The sequence below is a fragment of the Tachyglossus aculeatus genome, chromosome 1 (assembly GCF_015852505.1).
Source record: "Tachyglossus aculeatus isolate mTacAcu1 chromosome 1, mTacAcu1.pri, whole genome shotgun sequence".
Taxonomy (NCBI): Eukaryota; Metazoa; Chordata; class Mammalia; order Monotremata; family Tachyglossidae; genus Tachyglossus; species Tachyglossus aculeatus.
This window is the reverse complement of record NC_052066.1, coordinates 105962873-105975616: the sequence shown is the minus strand read 5'-3', so window position 1 is coordinate 105975616 and position 12744 is coordinate 105962873. Positions and strand designations below refer to the sequence as shown.

Here is a 12744-nt window from a genome sequence, read left to right as displayed (position 1 = left end):
ATCATTAGATCAATCAATCAATCAATGGTACTTATTGAGCACTTTCTGTGTGCAGAGCACTGTACTAAGCGCTTGGAAGAATATAACAGAGTTGGTAGGCACATTCCCTGCCCACAACAAGGTTATCTATATAATTATAAAATGAAAAAAAAAATCAACTTACCAAAAGACGAGCGTTTCTAGAAAGGAAATTCCAACGTTGGATGCTCCAACCACCACGACTCTGGCATTGATAGTCACCTTGGGTTCCAGCATTAATTTCCGGTTGGTGTGGTTCAGTGCATACTTCAGCTGAAAGGGATGAACCAGGAAAATAACATCAAGGCAGGGAAATCTTCATGGATAGTCAGCCCATTGAGGGCGGGTACCATGGCTAAAACAAACCTGAAAACTACTAGGGCTCAGCATTGGTGAAATGGCTAAGATATTTTCCAAGAAACTGAGTGTGTGACATCAGTAATTCCATGCTTTCTCCTTTCTGGAATGTCTACTCACTCTTCTGCTCATCTGAGAAACCCACGTTTGCTATACTTTGGTTTTCTCCCTAAGCTGAGACCACTAGGCTGTGTTGATGAGCCCAACTGTCCAGTCATCAATCAATCAGTGATATTTTTGAGCACATGTAGTGTGCAAAGTACTGTACTAAGTGCTTGGGAGAGTGGAATTTACCATGTGCACAGCACTGTACTAAGGGCTTGGGAGAGTGCAATACTATAGAGATGACAGACACCATCTCTTACCCATAGGAAGCCTTTCTCCTCCCTTCTTCCCCATTCTTTGCATGAAATAGATGTAGATGGTCCCAGCTTGTGCTCTTCTTTCCTTCCATGCAAACCTCCAAATCGTCTCTCATTATTGGTATCCTCTAAACAATCGATCTATCAACAAATCGTATTTATTTTTTACAGAATTTTTAAGTGCTTACTATATGCCAGCACTAGGCACTGGGGTAGATACCAGCTATTCAGGGTGGACACAACCCTTGTCCCTCACGGAGCTCACAATCTTAATCCTCATTTTACAGGTGAGGTAATTGAGGCCCAGAGAAGTGAAGTGACTTGCCCAAAGTCACACAGCTGACAAGTGGCAGAGCTGGGATTAGAACCTAGGCCCATGCTCTATCCACTAGGCCCCATTAATAATAACGATGGTATTTGTTAAGTGCTTACTGTGTGCCAAACACTGTTCTAAGAGCTGGGGGGGATTCAAGATAACCAGGTTGTCCCACGTGGGGCTCACAGTCTTAATCCCCATTTTACAGATGAAGGAACTGAAGCACAGAGAAGTTAAGTGACTTGCTCAAGGTCACACAAAGTGGCGGAGCCAGGATTAGAACCCATGACCTCCCTTCAAGGCCCTACTGAGAGCTCACCTCCTCCAGGAGGCCTTCCCAGACTGAGCCCCTTCCCTCCTCTCCCCCTCGTCCCCCTCTCCATCCCCCCCATCTTACCTCCTTCCCTTCCCCACAGCACCTGTATATATGTATATATGTTTGTACATATTTATTACTCTATTTATTTATTTATTTTACTTGTGCATATCTATTCTATTTATTTTATTTTGTTAGTATGTTTGGTTTTGTTCTCTGTCTCCCCCTTTTAGACTGTGAGCCCACTGTTGGGCAGGGACTGTCTCTGTATGTTGCCAATTTGTACTTCCCAAGCGCTTAGTACAGTGCTCTGCACACAGAAAGCGCTCAATAAATACGATTGATGATGATGATGACCTCTGACTCCCAAGCCCGTGCTCTTTCCATTGAGCCACACCGCTTCTCTAGCAGAGCAGAGTGCTGTACTAAGTGCTTGGGAGAGCATGGTTTGATAGAGTTAGTAGACGTGATTCCCGCTTTCAAGGAGCTAGCAATCTAACCGTCTACACCTCTCCCTCTTTATGGCACACCCATCCCACACAGGTTACCAAACCATATACCTCCCCTTCTGTAAAGGCTGCCTAAAATATCACCCAACTCCAGGAGGTATTCTACAGCTTCCTGGTCATGCCAGCCTCTCCCCTCAGCCACTTCTGCATATCGATGCCCTTAACTGTTTGTTTATTGTAGATGTATTTATCTATTTCTGTTTCTTATTTTTTATCTAAACTAATGTTTTTTCACTGATTTATGATGGCTTGTTTTCCCCGATAGATTGTGAACTCCTCATGGGCAAGCACTGTGCCTTAAATAATAATAATAATGGCATTTGTTAAGTGCTTACTATGTGCAAAGCACTGTTCTAAGCGCTGGGGTGGATACAAGGTGATCAGGTTGTCCCACGGGGGGCTCACAGTCTTAATCCCCATTTTACAGATGAGGTAACTGAGGTACAGAGAAGTTAAATGACTTGCCCAAAGTCACACAGTTGACAAGCGGTGGAGGTGGGATTAGAACCCATGACCTCTGATTACTCTATTTATTTATTTTACTTGTACATATCTATTCTATTTATTTTATTTTGTTAATATGTTTTGTTTTTTTCTCTGCCTCCCCCTTCTAGACTGTGAGCCCACTGTTGGGTAGGGACCGTCTCTATATGTTGCCAACTTGTACTTCCCAAAGCTCTTAGTACAGTCTCTGCACACAGTAAGTGGTCAATAAATATGATTGATTGATTGATTGATTGATTTCCACTGAGTCACGCTGCTTCTCTTGCCAAGCTGCTTCTTTGCCCGTGAAGATTAGTGTGGCCTAGAAAGAGCGCAGCCCTGGGAGTCAGAGGACCCGCATTCTAATCCCACCATTATCACTAGCTGTGTGTGATGTTGGGCAAGCCACTTAACTTCTAAACGCCTCAGTTTCCTCACCTAAAAAGTGGGTATTAAATACCTGTTCTCCCTCCCTCATAGAATGTGAACCCCAAGTGGGGACGGAGACTGTGTCTGCTCCTTCTAGACTGTAGCTCGTTGTTGGGTAGGGACCATCTCTATATGTTGCCAACTTGTAGTTCTGAAGCGCTTAGTACAGTGCTCTGCACACAGTAAGCACTCAGTAAATACGATTGAATGAATGAATGAATGAATCTGATTGCATTGTACCTACTCTACTGCTTGGTACACAGTAAGCATTTAACAAATACCACTATTATTATTACAATCGTTATTGTCTTGTTCGCCTCTCCAGCAGTTAGTACGGTATTCTTCACCCAATGAGCGGTAACTCAGTTCTATCAGTTATGAGGGCAATAAATCAAAGAATCACTTGTCCATCATCATTATCGGTGGCATTGGCAATTTCTTTATGCTTTGTATTAAAGACTTGGGAGGACACACCAGAATTCATAGACATGACTTCTGACCTTCAAGGAGTTTGCAATCTAGCAGGGGAGCCAGACGGTAAAACTAATTACAGATAGGAGAAAAAAGGAAAAGGGGAGATGTATGTGAATTAGTGCTTAAGTAAAAAGGTACGTGGACGTAAGAACTATAAGAAGTTGCGAACATTCAAATGCTGAGATGGCACGGAACTGCTGAAGTGATAGCTGGGGAGATATAAATGGAGAAGATGAGAAATTAATCAGGGATGCAATCCTAGCGGGGATATGATTTCTGAAGGGTATCCAAAATTAAGAGAGTTGTGGTCTGTCGGATCTGAAGCGCTTAGTACAGTGCTCTGCACACAGTAAGCGCTCAATAAATACGATTGATGATGATGATCTGAAGCTGGGAGAGGAGGTTGGGGTGGCTGTAAGGAGAATACCATGCAGGGGATGGGTGTGACCAAAATGGTCAGCAACCAGAGAGGTGAGAACAAGGCACGCAGTGAGTAGGTTACCTTAAGAATTAAGAGTGCGAGATGGGACGTAGTGGGAAAACGAAGTGGACAAGTAGGAGGGAGAGAGCTGATTGAGTGCCTTGAAGCCAACATTCAAGAGCTTCTGATTGACGTGGAGAAGAATGGATAACGATCGCAGGTTTTAGAGAAGTGGGGCGATGTATGCGGAATGACGTTTCAGTAAAGTGATCAAAGCAGCAGAGTGGAGGAAGTATGGCCTGGGGAGGAGAGAGAGGCAGGGAGACCAGTGAGGAGGCTGATGTCACAGTCAAGCTGAGTCATAACAACAGAAAAAGGGATTAAATAAGCAAAGAGGCTCGGGGGCTGACTAAACATGTCAACGAAGAACATCAATTTTCAGCTTCAAATTGGTGATGAGACTCTGAGTGGTGGCAGGCTCAAGTCAAGTTACTTCTGGAAATTCAAGTCATGAAGGACCCCACTTTAAATCTCTGTAAAAGTGGATATTTTTGGATGGGCGGCATGTTATTTCACATGTAATACTGTGAAAGCGATCTACACTCATATGAAGAGGAGTGCTTCAACCCCACTTTGGAACTACTGTTGAATTAAAAGAAATTTGACGGGTCAACTAGCTGATTCATTATTGCTAGTAAGTTTGTCTACTTTGCTCAATGAAAATTGAGCAGATTTTGAGGCATATGTAATAATAATAATAATGATGGCATTTATTAAGCGCTTACTATGTGCAAAGCACTGTTCTAAGTGCTGGGGAGGTTACCAAGTGATCAGGTTGTCCCAAGGGGGGCTCACAGTCTTAATCCCCATTTTACAGATGAGGTAATTGAGGCACAGAGAAGTGAAATGACTTGCCCAAAGTCACACAGCTGACAATTGGCGGAGCCGAGATTTGAACGATTTGAACATATATATACATATATATATATATGTTTATTTATTTATTGTTTATTTATTTTACTTGTACATATCTATTCATATATATGTATGATACATATATATTCTATACATATATATATATTTATATATTAGAGAAGCAGCGTGGCTCAGTGGAAAGATCACGGGCTTGGGAGTAAGAGGTCATGGGTTCTAATCCTGCCTCAACCACATGCCTGCTGTGTGACCTTGGGCAAGTCATTTAACTTCTCTGAGCCTCAGTGTCATCATCTGTAAAATGGGGATTAAGACTGTGAGCCCCACGTGGGACAACCTGATCAACTTGTATACCCCCCAGCACTTAGAACAGTGCTTTGCACATAGTAAGTGCTTATCAAATGCCATCATTATTATTATTATTATATATAGTATGGTATTTATGGTATTTGTTAAGCACTTCTATGCGCCAGGCACTGAACCAAGCGCTGGGGTAGATACAAGATAATGAGGTTGGACACAGTCCATGCCCCACATGGGACTCACAGTCTTAATCCCCATTTTACAGAGGGAGTAAATGAGGAACAGAGAAGAAAAGTGACTTGCATCACACAGCAGACAGGAGGTGGAGCTAAGGATTAGCACCCAGGTCTTTCTGATTTCCAGGCCCATGCTCTATCCTCTAGGCCTCTCCCAATTCTCTATTTTTGTTTCTATATTTATTATAGAAATTTAACAACAATAATAATAATAATGATGGCAATTGTTAAGTGCTTACAATGTGCCAAGAACTGTTCTAAGCGCTGGGTTATCAGGTTGTCCCACATGGGGCTCACAGTCTTCATCCCCATTTTACAGATGAGGGAACTGAGGCCCAGAGAAGTTAAATGACTTGCCCGAAGTCACACAGCGGACACACGGCAGAGTCGGGATTTGAACCCATGACCTCTGACTCCAAAGCCCGGGCTCTTTCCACTGAGCCACGCTGCTCATTGTGGGCAGAGCACGCATCTACCAACTCTGTTTTGTCTTCCCAAGCTCTTAGTACTGTGCTCTGCACACCATAAATGCTCAATAAATACAACTGATTGACTGAATGATCCTGTCTCTTTGACCACTCTATCGCCTTTGAACCGTGGACGAACCCCTTCTCCCAGAAACACTATTAAACATATATCTCACTGTACCTCAGTGACCTCATCTGTAAAATGGGTATGAAGACTGTGAGCCCCCCATGGGACAATCCGATCACCTTGTATCCTCCCCGGCGCTTAGAACAGTGCTTTGCACATAGTAAGCGCTTGACAAATGCTATCATTATTATTATTATTGTTATATATCTCACTGACATAGTCCTTTCTTATTTCTTCTCTTGCCCCCTGATTGCTCCTTTTGATCTTTTTTGCCAGCTTTTTCACTGCCTCCCACGCTTTTATGGGGCCCCCTCAGGGTCTGGCTTTTTGTTTTACTTTGTTTTTCTTTTCAATGCTATTTGTTAAGCGCTTACTACATGCCAGAAACCGTACTAAGAACTCGGGTAGATCTGAGATAATCGGTTGGACGTAATCCGTGTACCACAGGAAGTTCCCAGTCTTAATCTCCATTTTACAAATAGAGAAGTGAAGTGACTTGCTCAAGGTCACTCAGCCAAAAAGTGGTGGAGCTGGGATTAGAACCCGGGTCCTTCTGACCCCCAGGACCATGCACGCTCTATCCATTAGGTCATGCTGCATTTCTGAGTCCCCTCCTATTAACCATTTTCACCCACTCCCTTAGCAGGGGGGCTCATCTGCTCCCATGGCTTCAGCTATCATCTTAAAACCAGCCCCAACATCTCCCCATCTCTGCAGTCTTGCATTTCATCCTGCCTTCTGGACATTTTTACCTGGGTCAATCAATGATATTTAATGAGCGCTTGTCATGTACAGAGCGCTGTACTAAGTGATTGGGACAGTACAATATAACAGCATTAGTAGACACATTCCCCACCCACAAGGAGTTTACGGTCACCTCAAACTCAACATATCCCGAAGCAGCATGACCTGATGGATAGACCACAGGCCTGGAAGTCAGAAGGTCATGGGTTCTAATCCCTGCTCCGCCGCTTGTCTGCTGTGTGACCTTGGTCAAGTCACTTAACGTCTCTAGGCCTCAGTTCCCTCATCTGTACAATGGGGACTGAGACTGTGAGCCCTATGTGGGACAGGGACTGTGTCAAACCTATCTTGTATCTATCTCAGCATTTAGAACAGTGCCTGACAGCACTTAACAAATATCATAATTATTATTATCTTCCCTCCCAAATTGTCTTCTCCCCTGGACTCCCCCTTCTAGACTGCGAGCCCACTGTTGGGTAGGGACCGTCTCTATATGTTGCCAACTTGTACTTCCCAAGCGCTTAGTACAGTGCTCTGCACACAGTAAGCGCTCAATAAATACGATTGATTGACTGATTGACTTTCCCAACACTGTTGACAACAACGCTATTCTTCCTGTCTCAAAGATCCACAATCTTGACATGATCCTTGAATCATCTCTGTCCTTCGATCTACACTTTCAGTCAGCCACTACAGCTTGTAGATTTTATCTCCACAACATCTCCAGAATTCGCTCCTGCTTCCTCCATCCAAGCTACCACACTGGATCAAGCAATTGTCATGCGGAATCTCAACAACAGCATCAGCCTCCTTGCTGACCTCCTTGCCTTCAGGCATTCCCCCTTTCTTGTCCTTACTTCATTCTGCTGTCCAGATCATTTTTCTAAAACCTCAATCTGTAAATACCTCCCCAGTCATGTCTCTTCAATGGTTGTCTATCTATCTCTGCATTAAGCAGAAACTCCTCACCACTGGATTCAAGATATTCAATCAGCTCTCTCCTCCTTATTCCTTGCTCCTTCCCCGCTACAACCCAGCCCGCACATTTCACTCTTCTAACACCAACCAACTGCTTTCCCTCTAGCCTGAAACTCCCTCCCCACCAAATCTGACAGATTAACGCTCTCCTCATCTTCAAAGCCCTCCTGAAATCATATCTCTTCCAGGAAGCATTCCCTGACCAAGCTCTCATCCCCACCACCCTATCCTTCCTCCCTATTCTCTCATCCAAGCACTTATTCCCCCCTCATAAAGCCCTAAATTCCTCCCCACCACTTTTATACCGACAATTATACTTAATTGCTTCCCTTATATGTAATTTATTTTCATGTAATTTATTTTCATGTAATTTATTTTCATGTAAGATCCTTATATATATGTATATATGTTTGTACATATTTATTACTCTATTTATTTATTTATTTATTTTACTTGTACAGATCTATTCTATTTATTTTATTTTGTTAGTATGTTTGGTTTTGTTCTCTGTCTCCCTCTTTTAAACTGTGAGCCCACTGTTGGGTAGGGACTTTCTCTATATGTTGCCAACTTGTACTTCCCAAGAGCTTAGTAATAATAATAATAATAATAATAATAATAATAATAATAATAATAATGTTGGTCTTTGTTAAGCGCTTACTATGTGCCAAGCACTGTTCTAAGCGCTGGGGTAGATACAAGGTAATCAGGTTGTCCCACGTGGGGCTCACAGGCTTCATCCCCATTTTACAGATGAGGAAACTGAGGCCCAGAGAAGTTAAGTGACTTGCCCAAAGTCACACAGCTGACAATTGGCGGAGCCAGGATTTGAACCCCTGACCTCTGACTCCAAAGCCCGTGCTCTTTCCACTGAGCCACGCTGCTTCCCTGCTCTGCACACAGTAAGCGCTCAATAAATACGATTGATTGATTGATTGGTTGATTGACTGATTGATTGACTTAAGGTATCCAGTGTTGTAGCTTGGATGGAGAAGAAGGAGCGAATTCTGGAGATGTTGTGGAAATAGAATCTAGCAGCATGGCTCAGTGGAAAGAGCACGGGCTTTGGAGTCAGAGGTCATGGGTTCAAATCCTAACTCTGCCACTTGTCAGCTGTGCGACTTTGGACAAGTCACTTAACTTCTCTGTGCCTCAGTTACCTCATCTGTAAAATGGGGATTAAAAAAGTGAGCCCCTCGTGGGACAACCTGATCACCTTGTAACCTCCCCAGAGCTGAGAACAGTGCTTTGCACATAGTAAGCACTTAACAAATACCATCATTATACAGTGACTGACTGAAAGTGTAGATTGAAGGCCAGAGATGATTCAAGGATAATGTCAAGATTGTGGCTCTTTGAGAAATGGTATTATCCTCTCCCTCTCATTTTGAAGTGAGGTACACTTCAAAGTTAACAAGTCTTATTGTGGGCATGGGATATTTCTGTGTGAGCCCACTGTTGGGTAGGGACTGTCTCTATATGTTGCCAATTTGTACTTCCCAAGCGCTTACTACAGTGCTCTGCACATAGTAAGCGCTCAATAAATACGATTGATGATGATGATGATGTTACACCCAAGCTCTTAGTATAGTGTAGTAGTATACTAAGTACTATAGTATAGTACTATAGTACTAAGTACTATAGTATAGTACTTATACTATAGTATAGTATAGTATAGTACTAAGTACTATAGTATAGTACTTAGTATAGTATAGTGATGATTCTCTCCCAAGCTCTTAGTATAGTGCTTTGCACACAAGAATTCAGTAAATACCATTGACTGGTTGATCGATTGACTGATAAAGAAGCACAGGCTAAGAAGATAGAGATGATTTTTGAATGATGATGATGATGATGATGGTATTTATTAAGCACTTACTATGTGCTAAGTACTGTTCTAAGCGCTGGGGTAGATATAAGGTAATGAGGTGGTCCCAACATGGGGCTCACAGGTTTCCTCCCCATTTTGCAGGTGTGGTAACTGAGGCACAGAGAAGTTAAGTGACTTACCCAAAGTCACCCAGCTGACATTTGGTAGAGCCGGGATTAGAACAACAACTTCTGACTCCCAAGCCCCTGCTCTTTCCACTAAGCCACGCTGCTTCTAGAAACCACTCTGCAAAAGCAGCAATGTGCTATGGATTGACAATCGGTCAGAAGAAGTTGATCATTCTGCACTAGCCTGTGCCAGATGAACTTTACAACCAACTGAGGATCAGTGTCAGCAAAAGGAGTTGAAAGTTGTCTTTTAACTTCTGCTTCCTGGATTGTACGTTGTCCTGCAATGCCTGTAGAGACTTCAAGATAGAGAAGCAGTGTGGCTCAGTGGAAAGAGCCTGGGCTTTGGAGTCATGGATTCAAATTCCAGCACCGCCACTTGTCAGCTGTGTGACTTTGGGCCAGTCACTTCACTTCTCTGTGCCTCAGTTCCCTCATCTGTAAAATGGGGATGAATACTGTGAGCCCCCCGTGGGACAACCTCATCACCTTGTATCTCTCCCAGCACTTAGAGCAGTGCTTTGCACATAGTAAGTGCTTAATAAATGCCATTATTATTATTATTATAGACATGGTGGCCGAAAACCAAATCAGGGCTAGTGTATCCTTTGGGATACTGAGAGTGTGAACATCAGAATTCTAAGTAGTTATGATTTCTTTTGAGAAGAAGAAGGGAAAGGAGCTTAAAAGAAGACTTGTAAAATGTGTTGTGAGATCGCCAGCCATGCCAAAACTGAGTCAGAACTCTGGTCCTTCCTGTCAGTCAGTGGTATTAACTGAGCACCTACTTACTCTGTGCTGAGCGCTATACTAAGAGCTTGGGAAAGTGGAATGGAAGTGAGTTGGTAGGTGTGACCCCTGCCCACAAGGGAGCTTACAGTCTTTGCGGGGAGGTAGATAATAAAATAAATTACAGCTAGAGGAAGTAGTAGAGCATAAGGATATGTAAATAAGTGCTGTGGGGCTGGAGGGAGTATAAATAAATAATAATAATGGCATTTATGAAACGTTTACTATGTGCAAATCAATCAATCAATCAATCAATCAATCATGTTTATTGAGCACTTACTGTGTGCAGAGCACTGTACTAAGTGCTTGGGAAGTACAAGTTGGCAACATATAGAGACAGTCCCTACCCAACAATGTGCTCACAGTCTAAAAGGGGGAGACAGAGAACAAAACCAAACATACTAATAAAATAAAATAAATAGAATAGATATGTACAAGTAAAATTAATAAATAAATAGAGTAATAAATATGTACAAACATATATACATATATACAGGTGCTGTGGGCACTGTTCTGAGCGCTGGGGAGGTTACAAGGTGATCAGGTTGTCCCTCAGGGGGCTCACAGTCTTCATCTCCATTGTACAGAGAATTTAAGTGACTTGCCCAAAGTCACACAGCTGACAATTGGCAGAGCCAGAACTCGAACCCATGGCCTCTGACTCCAAAGCCCATGCTCTTTCCACTGAGCCACCCTGCTTCTATAAAAGTGCTGAAGAGCTACTCAGCCAAGTGTGGCCTGGCTTGGGCAGGAATTGTCTCTATTGCTGAATTTCATTTTCCAAGAGCTTAGTACAGTACTCTGCACACAGTAAGCGCTCAGTAAATACTGAATGAATGAATGAATGAATGAATGCAGATAGAGAAAATGAAGGCTAATCTGTCTCCAACTACAGTACTAAAGGATAGTTGGAGAAACAATGGGGTTGCCCTCCTAGGCCTCAAACTCCATGGTTACAAATGGATCTTCCATTAGTCCCACCATTTCCCACCAAAAAGCTTTTAGGAAGCTCTCATCTGTGAATCTGTCATAGTTTGGAAAGGAGAGCAGCATGGTCACTATATTCTAATCGATCTGACTAACCCCAACCCGACCGAATAAACCTTGAACGACTAGCGGAGTTCAAATCCAAATTTCCTTCCCCAAAAAGGGCAAAGTGAACTATTTCTTCCTTGTGTAGTGCTGTCATTTTCCAGACATGCATGCCAACGATGACAATAGAGCAGTAATGCGATTTGCCGGGTAAGAATTGGATCTCATTTATGAAACAGCTTCTGTACCGATCGTACAAAGGCGGCATATGAACGGAACATAACAGTTTTTGTTCACAACACAATAGCTTAACACGAGCAGCTGTCGTGCTTCAGAAATCACCTTTCTAATAACTCAAACACTAACTGGCCTCGGGGAGTGAGCAGTGCTATATATTGGTCCCATAACACTACCAGATTTAAACAAAATGTCAGGATACATACTTAGGAGAGTTTCCCACGGAGTAAGAAGGCATCCCAAAGGTCGGGATTCACAACAAACCCAATTCTGCAACCCCTCATCTAAAGGATTTACTGGGCATTCTGTGATAGGCCAAATGCAGATGCATAGGAAATGACAAGTAAAATTATTCACTCAGTCAATTGTATTTATTGAGCGCTTACTGTGTGCAGAGCACTGTATACTAAGCGCTTGGAAAGTACAATTCAGCAATAAAGAGAGATAATCCTTGCTCACGCAGGGCTTATGGGCCAGAAGGGGGGTGATAGACATCACTGTACCTTGCTCTCGCCTGTCCCGCCATAGACCCCCGGCCCACGTCATCCCCCGGGCCTGGACTGCCCCCAATCCCTCTGCACATCCGCCAAGCTGGCTCTCTTCCTCCCTTCAAGGCCCTGCTGAGAGCTCACCTCCTCCAGGAGGCCTTCCCAGACTGAGCCCCTTCCTTCCTCTCCCCCTCGTCCCCCTCTCCATCCCCCCATCTTACCTCCTTCCCTTCCCCACAGCACCTGTATATATGTATATATGGTTGTACATATTTATTACTCTATTTATTTATTTATTTATTTATTTTATTTGTACATTTCTATCCTATTTATTTTATTTTGTTGGTATGTTTGGTTTTGTTCTCTGTCTCCCCCTTTTAGACTGTGAGCCCACTGTTGGGTAGGGACTGTCTCTATGTGTTGCCAATTTGTACTTCCCAAGCGCTTAGTACAGTGCTCTGCACATAGTAAGCGCTCAATAAATACGATTGATTGATTGATTGATCAAAACAAGTAAACAGGCATCAATATAAATAAATAGAATTGCGCATATACACAATTGGCAAAAATCCCTGCCCTTATATAATTCACAGTCTAAAGTGGGGGTGGGGAAAGAAGGAGGTCCAGTTAATTAATCCAGCCAAATTCTCAACTCCTGATCCTGTTTGAAGACTGACAAAGACAAGCGGAAACAGCCCAATACAACAGGACCCAGCTCCTCCAAAAT

General features: G+C 43.1%; 1 protein-coding gene across 1 annotated transcript in view; it reads right to left on the bottom strand.

The window, feature by feature from the left end:
* The window catches only part of CFAP61 (cilia and flagella associated protein 61), a 389026-nt gene that overhangs the window by 155511 nt on the left and 220771 nt on the right, over nucleotides 1–12744 (bottom strand). Inside the window, exon 17 of the mRNA XM_038744718.1 lies at nucleotides 164–291. Within this exon, the coding sequence (XP_038600646.1) occupies nucleotides 164–291 (128 nt within the window). The remainder of the gene's footprint in view (nucleotides 1–163; nucleotides 292–12744) is intronic.